The sequence below is a fragment of the Asterias rubens genome, chromosome 16 (genome assembly GCF_902459465.1).
Source record: "Asterias rubens chromosome 16, eAstRub1.3, whole genome shotgun sequence".
NCBI lineage: Eukaryota > Metazoa > Echinodermata > Asteroidea > Forcipulatida > Asteriidae > Asterias > Asterias rubens.
This window is the reverse complement of record NC_047077.1, coordinates 8894387-8906193: the sequence shown is the minus strand read 5'-3', so window position 1 is coordinate 8906193 and position 11807 is coordinate 8894387. Positions and strand designations below refer to the sequence as shown.

General features: G+C 42.7%; 1 protein-coding gene across 1 annotated transcript; it reads left to right on the top strand.

Annotated features, from left to right (window-relative positions):
* The first annotated feature begins 3806 nt into the window (after window positions 1-3806).
* On the top strand, window positions 3807-6353 carry LOC117300986 (branched-chain-amino-acid aminotransferase-like protein 2). Its single transcript, XM_033784861.1, has 2 exons — window positions 3807-3902; window positions 4967-6353. Exon 2 carries the CDS (start codon window positions 4967-4969, stop codon window positions 5870-5872), a length of 906 nt encoding a protein of 301 aa, XP_033640752.1. The 5' UTR covers window positions 3807-3902; the 3' UTR covers window positions 5873-6353.
* The last annotated feature ends 5454 nt before the right edge of the window (window positions 6354-11807 follow it).

Here is an 11807-nt window from a genome sequence, read left to right as displayed (position 1 = left end):
ATAAACCCACATCCCGTATTGCAAAAGTCACTCTACTGGCTCATTAAAATAGCACGTAACAGCAAACGCAGGGGTGACCTCCAATTCTACCAAAGTACGACAACTAGGCCTAGAGACGGCAGGGAACTTTTAGTCTAGTGGGATTTCTGAAAAAGAACCCTAGTTAAGGTCAATGAAGCATTTAGTGGTAAAAGCTGGGAACCAGACTTTTTATACATTTCAGGTGTGCTGATTCCGAAAACAAATGGTTCCCAAGCGAAATTTTGAGTTTTTGACCATCTTATTTGCATACTCATACTTTGGACTTTTTTGAACCACTTTAAGCAAATCTCTGTAAATTATGACAATCAAAAATGACAAGTGATGCATCTGTACCTACGGTAGGTCACATGGTAATTAAGACTCATAAATATGCAAATTAGTGGCCGCCATTACAAAAACATTATTTCTCTTCAATATCTCTTTAACTAGGCAATCAAACATGATAAATGAGTGTTTTTCCTATGTTCTGATGCTGAAACAGTGTGAACAACGATATTAAGCAAGATGGTTAATTGTGCCAACGAGCTAGTTAAATAGCTTCAAAATGCTTATTTTATGCAAATCACCTAGTATGACTACCAATGGATTTCATACAAATTCATGAATCATTGCTTAATGTTAAGGCTCCTAACTCTACACCGAAATACTACTATTCATTATGTTTTGTTTATTCTTCATTTTCTATTGTGTAATGATTTCAGTTTTCTGGAAAAGTGCGCATTATAAATTTATGTCTCACACATTGCTGTGCATTGAAACCCATGCTTCTGACATGAACACAAAATAAATTCCAGCAGGTAACCTTTAGGGATTTGACTCAAATGGCATCGGTATGGGCTGTGATCTGAGTCACCATGTTCCCATCCCTTGTACATGGGCTCAGGAAGCTCAGGTATGGAACACTGAACATTTCACCAAACATTACTTGATAGGGAGTACCCATCAAATTGAAACAGGGAGCATGAATCGGTTAGGAAAGCTTGGCTGTCAAAGTTCACACCTTGAATCAATAAAGAGGTACAAGCTCAACTGAAGCCACCAAAAGATATATTGGTGTTGTTGGTCAGACCAGATCCCTCTCACACACACTCGCCAATGACATAATGAAGGGCATTCCATGCCAAAGCATTCCTCACTCTCATGTCTTTCTCAGTCCCCGAGGGCCAAGGTATTTGAACTTCTCAATAACACACGCGCCATTCAGTCATTGATACTGTCCTCAGAGGTGAATGTCATCACCTTGTTCTTCCTTGAGTAACTGAAGCTATATTCTGCTAAATTTGAGCTGTAAGTAATTCTCGTACCAATCCGCCATGTAGAAGAGGATGCCATCAGTGAAGTCGAGTAAGCTGAATGGACGACCTGCTTATAGGTCGTAGTGTTATCAAGGTGTTGGAGGACGTTCCACCATCATGTCGCTTGCAGGCGTCTCTCACCGTCCCTGTCCTTACGCAGGCAACCAACTCAGTTGTGGTCTCTGCCCAAGTAACTCTCATCAGGACACCAACAAAGCTCAACCTCCAATGTAGTCAGGGGTGCGTGGTCTCGGAGGTTGTATAATTCACCTCTGTCTTTCTAGTATTTAGTGGAAGCTCTTGTGCCTGGGCTGTGGAGTTAAGAGGAGACTGATGTCATCAGCAAGGTCGAGGTCAGGCATGGCTACTACGGGATAGCAGCTCGATATCCTTGGTGTCAATGTGAATCCAAGATCCACCTTGTGTCCGCTGATAGCTTGTCTTACGGAAGGGTATCCTCCTGCACATTGGTCCATCTGCCTGACCCTCGAATCTCCCTCAATGTGTTTGTTGAAAGTAGCCATAATGAGCGGCCTCCTGTATCGCAGATAAATTGGACTTTGAGCTGTCGTCAGACGACCTCCGCCTGGGGATGGGGGGGGGGGGGGGGGCGCTGTCAAAATGTCCGGCCAAGACCTTGCCAGTGGGGTTGGTTCGAGCAGGTTGCGATATAGGCTCCCCTGAATGGAATAATGGAATGATCTGGTGGGGGTCGGGGAATTCCCCGTTTTAACCGCACGGATTTGGCACTGATGATATGGGTATAGGGAATGGTTGTGCCCCCCCCCCCCCCCACATTTTAAATTAAAAAAATTGTGCCTTCATTTAGTGCTCAGAAATCTCATGGAATTCTTTAGAGGATTTTAGAGTGTATTTCTGCACAAGAGGAAAATAGTGTTTTACACTATGGGAACATGAAGGGGATGGCGTCGCACTTATGTTGTAGCTTTTAAAAGCTTTTATGTTTCATTCCACTTTCATTTCATGAGCAAGATACTCTTTTTATAAATAAATAAAAATGTCCACTCTTGCCTGCCCGAGTGGTGTCAGTTTCACTCTGTTGAGAGTGAAAGTCAATCTTTGTAACTCTTTTAGTAAGAGTGAAAGACGGGTACTTACAAAATCGAGTTGAAAGTACCCGTCTTTCACTCTAAAAACAGTTGTCCGCAAAATGGCTCTTTGCAAGAGTGGTCGATGGCGGACAAAATGACTGGTTTTTCATTCTTTTAGAGAGAGAGAGAGAGAGAGAGAGAGAGAGTGCTGTACCATACTCGTGTGATCCATCTGGGTGACGTTTATGAGCTACTCGTGGGCCTAACCTGGGCCTAACCTGGGCTGACCCGTAGTAATCTAATCTTATCTAGTTTAATATAATTATTTATTGTTTTTATATAAGTTCGTGGCTTGTCATGTCGTCGATAAAAGTCGTCGATAGGTGGCGCATTGTCAGCGCAAAGAGTGAGTTTCTGATGCCGCGGTATAGGGAAAGCGCGATAATGTGAACCTGATCTACAACACTTTGTGAGCTTATGACGCGCGCCCTCGCTTGTCGGTTCAATGTCAATAGCGAGTTGTGTGAGTGGTTTTGGTTTTATGAAAAGTCTTATAGGTTTATAGAGAGAGCATTTTGAAAGTGTCAGTCTTTAAGGCTTCTCATTTTCAAAATTGTGGCCTTGATTTGATAAAGACTTCAGCCATTTGGCTTATCTTTATTGAACCATGGGAAGATGCAATATTTAACTAAAAGACTTTTATCATTAGGAAAATTACATAACATTCAAAGTCTGACTCTCTGGAAATTGGAACTAAACTGTGGAGATGTTTTCACACGCTGCTATACCATTATGGGTATGTACAAATAACTGAAAATATGGGCCGAAATCCTCTATTGCCCCTTTCGAATCCACGGCTTCGGCTCCAGATTCGGCTCAGGCTAGTTTGGCACCGCGGTAGTTTGGACAATATTGTGCGTGCTTCGTGTACGCACTTATAGGGCTTCAGACGAGAGGACGGAGCCTGAAGCCAAATCCAAAGCCGAAGTTCGAATCCATGGTTTGGAAAAGGGCCTTATAAATATTATTGGACAGTAGATTGTAACGAATGATAAGCTGTCGATGGTGAGATTGTTATGTTAGTATTCAAACAGAGGTCTGATAATGGCCTACAGACTGCAGTACTAGTCCATAAGGACATAACAATATGAACAATACCTCATAATTATAACAATTTATTAAATAAAATCTGCCCCTGGATTTGGGGTTTAGAAAGCTGCAGACCGTATAAGTCGGCCGGGTCAAAGTATGGCATGACATGGTAATCTCAACTTCAAGGCAGCACGTGATGAAGGCAATACACACAATATGGCACTAGAGTGTACCAGAGCTGGCACTTTGGTGAATAGAGCAAGGTTTTCTATTATAAGCAGACATTGCTCTATTCATAGTATGACTATTGATGCTTTGTGTGGAATATTAAGTACTAACGTGGAGCCACCGCAGTATCATCAGACCTGCACTGTACCGATTTGTGAATTTCTGTTGGAAATTAACCAAAAAAGTTCTCGAGGTAAGATCCGTTTAATTTTAAAGCTTCACTATTTAGTAATTTTCCACTGAACAAAATCCAACACCATTGTGACAACATTCAACACCCAAACGTATGCATGTTGATTACGGTATTTTGCATGACATCTTGCCCAGTGTGTGCCAGTTCCCAGACCAGCAAAATCAAACAAAAACTGCAGTTGGATTGTTATGGGTTTGAGCTGGTGGGGTGGGACACCAGTTGCCTCGATTCTCAAAGTGTCTACACAGAGTCCGTTTACAGAATCATTTTTACTTTCTAAAATGTTGTTTATAAAGGTATTCTCACTTGTTTTATCTCAACATAGTATGCATAAAATAACAATAGTTTGTCTCAAGTGGTCATGGAAGTTACAAAATAATAACGAAACCGTCACAGTCAGGCCATAAACTATTCGGTGCATTTCCGTTGGTTGTAAGTTGCAACAGCTAATTTTATTTCTCAAATTAGTAACATGAAAAGAAAAAAACACCATCAAATCAAATTAAAAAATACCCTTGTTCCCAAACTTGTGTGCTATCAAGTGATAAAGGGCCTTAGCTGAAGTCTTTTTTTTTAAATGAGAAATGAGTTCTTTCCAAAAACCTACGTAACTTCAGAGGGAGCCATTTATTACATGGGTAATTATCTGCACACGTTCGTCCTGGAAAAAAAAAACGCCACACACCGGGGTCGACCCAGGGAAGCTAAACGAACGCACCCACTATTATCAGCAAATCTCTATTGCTCGTTACCATGTAAGGTTTTATGCTAACAATTTGCTGAGCAGTTACTAATAGTGTCCAGTGCCTTTATAGCTAAAGTCCATTACTTATAGTGTTTATATTTTTGGTAGATGGCTTGGACATTTTAAGAACTTGTTGGGTTGGGTGTGACACATGCATTACCCAAGCCCATTTATGTTTTATCAGCAATGACTAACAGATAGAGTCCAATAGATAAAATGTTCTGGGGCTTGCGGTGACACCATGACAAAATATATTCAGTGAGTAGTGGTGGCTCTGACAAAAGCCGGTTTATACTGTTCTGTTTGTATTTATCGGTAGATGGCTGATGATCAGCAGACTCATGTTGCAGATGAACACCAACAGGTACGCATGATGTTGTGGGCTGTACCTCGATCAACCTCGACAGTATTCACCAAGCTTATGAGCTTCATCGATGACTCCTTGATCTATTTCCAGCCTTATCTCGCTGCTCTCTGGTTCGGTCAATATCCCCAGTCTAAATGTGACCAGGACGCCGCTAGAGCTTACCTGGAGAAACTGTCTGAGGTAACTAATGTGACGGGTGGAATCCAGACGTCTGAGTGCACCTTCAGCTGGGCGAAGGAGCAGCTTGAGAAGCCACACGGTGGTAAGAAGCTCATCTTCTGCAAGGATCTGTGCTTCTCTGTTGCCGATCACTACGAGTCTCTTCCACGGGGTTATCGCCACGTATTTCTCATCAGACACCCTCTGAAGGTCTTTGCGTCTTGGAGGAAAATATATCCACTCGAGAGATGTGAAGACTTCCAGCTTGATGAGGTACCAACGAGTGTGTTTTTCCCCTCTGGTTACGCCTTCAATGAGATGATTGAGTTACTGGACCACGTGAAGACGACACTTGATCCAGAACCAATCATCATAGACTGTGATGACCTGCTGCGTGACCCTCAAGGCATCATCTCAAAGCTCTTTAAGATGGTAGGGTTACCATTTGAGGATAGGTACATGCACTGGGAGGAAGGTGGTGTGGTAGCAAAACAGTGGGTGATCTGTAATGGCTTCTTGCAGGGCCACGAGCGCTGGCAGTACTACAAACATGCATTTGCGAGTACGTGTTTCACAAAAGTTGGCGCGCTGCCTGATCGGGCTACCTTAACTGCTGATGTTCTCCGTTTGGCTGATGCCTCTATGCCGAACTATGACAGAATGTTCGCCCAACGTTTGACTGTGCAGAACGTAGAATAGATGGATTGCACATGGTGTCACTGACCACCATCTTGGATGAAACATGCACGCATGAACGGCTATAGTTTAGCCTTTTTGAGTTATGGCGGACACTACAGTTTTGTGCAGGGTTTGATTTGGATGTATACAGTCATTGTGTCACTCCTAAAATTAAAATTAAATATACAAAAAATACTAAACGTGGCTATGAAAAAAGAAGAAGAAAAACTTTCAACAAATAAGAATTATTACAAAATATAAATTGCATTTGAGAAACTATGTTGTCAGAAACGTTCTTTAGCTTGTAAATCATGGAATAAGTTCCTGGGTAGACTTAACCGCACCAGATTTTTGGCGATACATACAAAAAAGCTACCATCTTTTGAAATGAAATTTTCACGGTTTGATTTGTTTGTATAGCAACAAGATTAAACCAATCGACAGTTCCAAAAGCCAATGCGTTCTTTTGAAGCCAGAATGAATTGATTAAAAAATAACAACGACAGAGGTCCAAAGCCCGTGTGAACAATGTTTAGCAGATTATTGTGTTGTTTTTACCCTGATAACGATGTGTACCAATCATTGTGACGTGATTCTGATGTTAATGTATGTTATTGGGACGTTACCAACTGTTACGGCGACATGTTGAAAAACACTGGACGCCTTTGATAACAATAATTGTGAAAGACCAGCATTCTTTATGTGTGTCCAAACAACCACACAATACATAAAAAAACAGATCTGTGAATTCTGACTCAATTAGTCATCGAAGTTGCAAGAAAATAATGAAAGAAATACACTCTTGTTGCACAAAAATGTGTTCTTTCAGCAAATGTCTAAGAATGCATGCGGCAGGCCTAAAATCTTTCGTATTTAAGTGAGATACCTCTTTCTCAAAAACTACGTTACTTGAGAGGGAGCAAGGTTGTATACACATTCTTGGGGTGGGGCTATGATGTAACAAAGTGGGCTTAACAACTTTAGATGATTCAACTTGGTATACAGCCTTTACCTCTAATGCGAGGGGGTATGTAGGTATACAAACAAACCTGCGTACATCCTCTGTTTTGATTGGGTAAAAGGCGGATACTTTGGTATACATGTGATTGATTCATATACAACTTGCTATACAGCCTATAGCTCCATTGCGAGGGGGTGTATAGTTGAACAAATCAAGTTGTGTACAGACTCCCTCCCTCCCTCTGGAATGGGAAAAGGCGTACACCTTGGTACAACCTTGATTCAACCCGGTATACAGCCTATAGCTCCAATGCGAAGGGGGTATCTAGTTGTACAAATCAAGTTGTGTACAGCCTCCCTCCCTCTGGAATGGGAAAAGGCGTACACCTTGGTACAACCATTATTCAACCTGGTATACAGCCTATTGCTCCAATGCGAGGGGGGTATGTAGATGTACAAATCGACTTGCGTACATCCTCTGTTTTGATTGGGTAAAAGGAGGACACTTTGGTATACATGTGATTGATTCATATACAACTTGCTATACAGCCTATAGCTCCATTGCGAGGGGGTGTATAGTTGAACAAATCAAGTTGTGTACAGCCTCCCTTCCTCTGGCCTCTGGAATGGGAAAAGGCGTACACCTTGGTATAACCATGATTCAACCTGTTATACAGCCTATAGCTCCAATGCGAAGGGGGTATCTAGTTGTACAAATCAAGTTGTGTACAGCCTCCCTCCCTCTGGAATGGGAAAAGGCGTACACCTTGGTACAACAATTATTCAACCTGGTATACAGCCTATTGCTCCAATGCGAGGGGGGTATGTAGATGTACAAATGGACTTGCGTACATCCTCTGTTTTGATTGGGTAAAAGGAGGACACTTTGGTATACATGTGATTGATTCATATACAACTTGCTATACAGCCTATAGCTCCATTGCGAGGGGGTGTATAGTTGAACAAATCAAGTTGTGTACAGCCTCCCTTCCTCTGGCCTCTGGAATGGGAAAAGGCGTACACCTTGGTATACATGTGATTGATTCATATACAACTTGCTATACAGCCTATAGCTCCAATGCGAAGGGGGTATCTAGTTGTACAAATCAAGTTGTGTACAGCCTCCCTCCCTCTGGAATGGGAAAAGGCGTACACCTTGGTACAACCATTATTCAACCTGGTATACAGCCTATTGCTCCAATGCGAGGGGGGTATGTAGATGTACAAATCGACTTGCGTACATCCTCTGTTTTGATTGGGTAAAAGGCGGACACTTTGGTATACATGTGATTGATTCATATACAACTTGCTATACAGCCTATAGCTCCAATGCGAGGGTGTGTGTAGTTGAACAAATCAAGTTGTGTACAGCCTCCCTCCCTCTGGCCTCTGGAATGGGAAAAGGCGTACACCTTGGTATAACCATGATTCATATTGTGATTGATTCATATACAACTTGCTATACAGCCTATAGCTCCAATGCGAGGGGGTGTATAGTTGTACAAATCAAGTTGTGTACAGCCTCCCTCCCTCTGGAATGGGAAAAGGCGTACACCTTGGTACAACCATGATTCAACCTGTTATACAGCCTATAGCTCCAATGCGAAGGGGGTATCTAGTTGTACAAATCAAGTTGTGTACAGCCTCCCTCCCTCTGGAATGGGAAAAGGCGTACACCTTGGTACAACAATTATTCAACCTGGTATACAGCCTATAGCTCCAATGCGAAGGGGGTATCTAGTTGTACAAATCAAGTTGTGTACAGCCTCCCTCCCTCTGGAATGGGAAAAGGCGTACACCTTGGTACAACAATTATTCAACCTGGTATACAGCCTATTGCTCCAATGCGAGGGGGGTATGTAGATGTACAAATGGACTTGCGTACATCCTCTGTTTTGATTGGGTAAAAGGAGGACACTTTGGTATACATGTGATTGATTCATATACAACTTGCTATACAGCCTATAGCTCCATTGCGAGGGGGTGTATAGTTGAACAAATCAAGTAGTGTACAGCCTCCCTTCCTCTGGCCTCTGGAATGGGAAAAGGCGTACACCTTGGTATTATTCAACCTGGTATTGTGATTGATTCATATACAACTTGCTATACAGCCTATAGCTCCATTGCGAGGGGGTGTATAGTTGAACAAATAAAGTTGTGTACAGCCTCACTCCCTCTGGAACGGGAAAAGGCGTACACCTTGGTATAACCATGATTCAACCTGTTATACAGCCTATAGCTCCAATGCGAAGGGGGTATCTAGTTGTACAAATCAAGTTGTGTACAGCCTCCCTCCCTCTGGAATGGGAAAAGGCGTACACCTTGGTACAACAATTATTCAACCTGGTATACAGCCTATTGCTCCAATGCGAGGGGGGTATGTAGATGTACAAATGGACTTGCGTACATCCTCTGTTTTGATTGGGTAAAAGGAGGACACTTTGGTATACATGTGATTGATTCATATACAACTTGCTATACAGCCTATAGCTCCATTGCGAGGGGGTGTATAGTTGAACAAATCAAGTTGTGTACAGCCTCCCTTCCTCTGGCCTCTGGAATGGGAAAAGGCGTACACCTTGGTATACATGTGATTAATTCATATACAACTTGCTATACAGCCTATAGCTCCAATGCGAAGGGGGTATCTAGTTGTACAAATCAAGTTGTGTACAGCCTCCCTCCCTCTGGAATGGGAAAAGGCGTACACCTTGGTACAACCATTATTCAACCTGGTATACAGCCTATTGCTCCAATGCGAGGGGGTATGTAGTTGTACAAATCGACTTGCGTACATCCTCTGTTTTGATTGGGTAAAAGGCGGACACTTTGGTATACATGTGATTGATTCATATACAACTTGCTATACAGCCTATAGCTCCAATGCGAGGGTGTGTGTAGTTGAACAAATCAAGTTGTGTACAGCCTCCCTCCCTCTGGAATGGGAAAAGGCGTACACCTTGGTACAACCATTATTCAACCTGGTATTGTGATTGATTCATATACAACTTGCTATACAGCCTATAGCTCCATTGCGAGGGGGTGTATAGTTGAACAAATAAAGTTGTGTACAGCCTCACTCCCTCTGGAACGGGAAAAGGCGTACACCTTGGTATAACCATGATTCAACCTGTTATACAGCCTATAGCTCCAATGCGAAGGGGGTATCTAGTTGTACAAATCAAGTTGTGTACAGCCTCCCTCCCTCTGGAATGGGATGGGCGTACACCTTGGTACAACAATTATTCAACCTGGTATACAGCCTATTGCTCCAATGCGAGGGGGGTATGTAGATGTACAAATCGACTTGCGTACATCCTCTGTTTTGATTGGGTAAAAGGAGGACACTTTGGTATACATGTGATTGATTCATATACAACTTGCTATACAGCCTATAGCTCCATTGCGAGGGGGTGTATAGTTGAACAAATCAAGTAGTGTACAGCCTCCCTTCCTCTGGCCTCTGGAATGGGAAAAGGCGTACACCTTGGTATACATGTGATTGATTCATATACAACTTGCTATACAGCCTATAGCTCCAATGCGAAGGGGGTATCTAGTTGTACAAATCAAGTTGTGTACAGCCTCCCTCCCTCTGGAATGGGAAAAGGCGTACACCTTGGTACAACAATTATTCAACCTGGTATACAGCCTATTGCTCCAATGCGAGGGGGTATGTAGATGTACAAATCGACTTGCGTACATCCTCTGTTTTGATTGGGTAAAAGGAGGACACTTTGGTATACATGTGATTGATTCATATACAACTTGCTATACAGCCTATAGCTCCATTGCGAGGGGGTGTATAGTTGAACAAATCAAGTTGTGTACAGCCTCCCTTCCTCTGGCCTCTGGAATGGGAAAAGGCGTACACCTTGGTATACATGTGATTGATTCATATACAACTTGCTATACAGCCTATAGCTCCAATGCGAAGGGGGTATCTAGTTGTACAAATCAAGTTGTGTACAGCCTCCCTCCCTCTGGAATGGAAAAAGGCGTACACCTTGGTACAACCATGATTCAACCTGGTATACAGCCTATAGCTCCAATGCGAGGGGGGTATGTAGTTGTACAAATCGACTTGCGTACATCCTCTGTTTTGATTGGGTAAAAGGCGGACACTTTGGTATACATGTGATTGATTCATATACAACTTGCTACACAGCCTATAGCTTCAATGCGAGGGTGTGTGTAGTTGAACAAATCAAGTTGTGTACAGCCTCCCTCCCTCTGGAATGGGAAAAGGCGTACACCTTGGTACAACCATTATTCAACCTGGTATTGTGATTGATTCATATACAACTTGCTATACAGCCTATAGCTCCATTGCGAGGGGTGTATAGTTGAACAAATAAAGTTGTGTACAGCCTCACTCCCTCTGGAACGGGGAAAAGGCGTACACCTTGGTATAACCATGATTCAACCTGTTATACAGCCTATAGCTCCAATGCGAAGGGGGTATCTAGTTGTACAAATCAAGTTGTGTACAGCCTCCCTCCCTCTGGAATGGGAAAAGGCGTACACCTTGGTACAACAATTATTCAACCTGGTATACAGCCTATTGCTCCAATGCGAGGGGGGTATGTAGATGTACAAATCGACTTGCGTACATCCTCTGTTTTGATTGGGTAAAAGGAGGACACTTTGGTATACATGTGATTGATTCATATACAACTTGCTATACAGCCTATAGCTCCAATGCGAGGGTGTGTGTAGTTGAACAAATCAAGTTGTGTACAGCCTCCCTCCCTCTGGAATGGGAAAAGGCGTACACCTTGGTACAACCATTATTCAGCCTGGTATTGTGATTGATGCATATACAACTTGCTATACAGCCTATAGCTCCATTGCGAGGGGGTGTATAGTTGAACAAATAAAGTTGTGTACAGCCTCACTCCCTCTGGCCTCTGGAATGGGAAAAGGCGTACACCTTGGTATACATGTGATTGATTCATATACAACTTGCTATACAGCCTATAGCTCCATTGCGAGG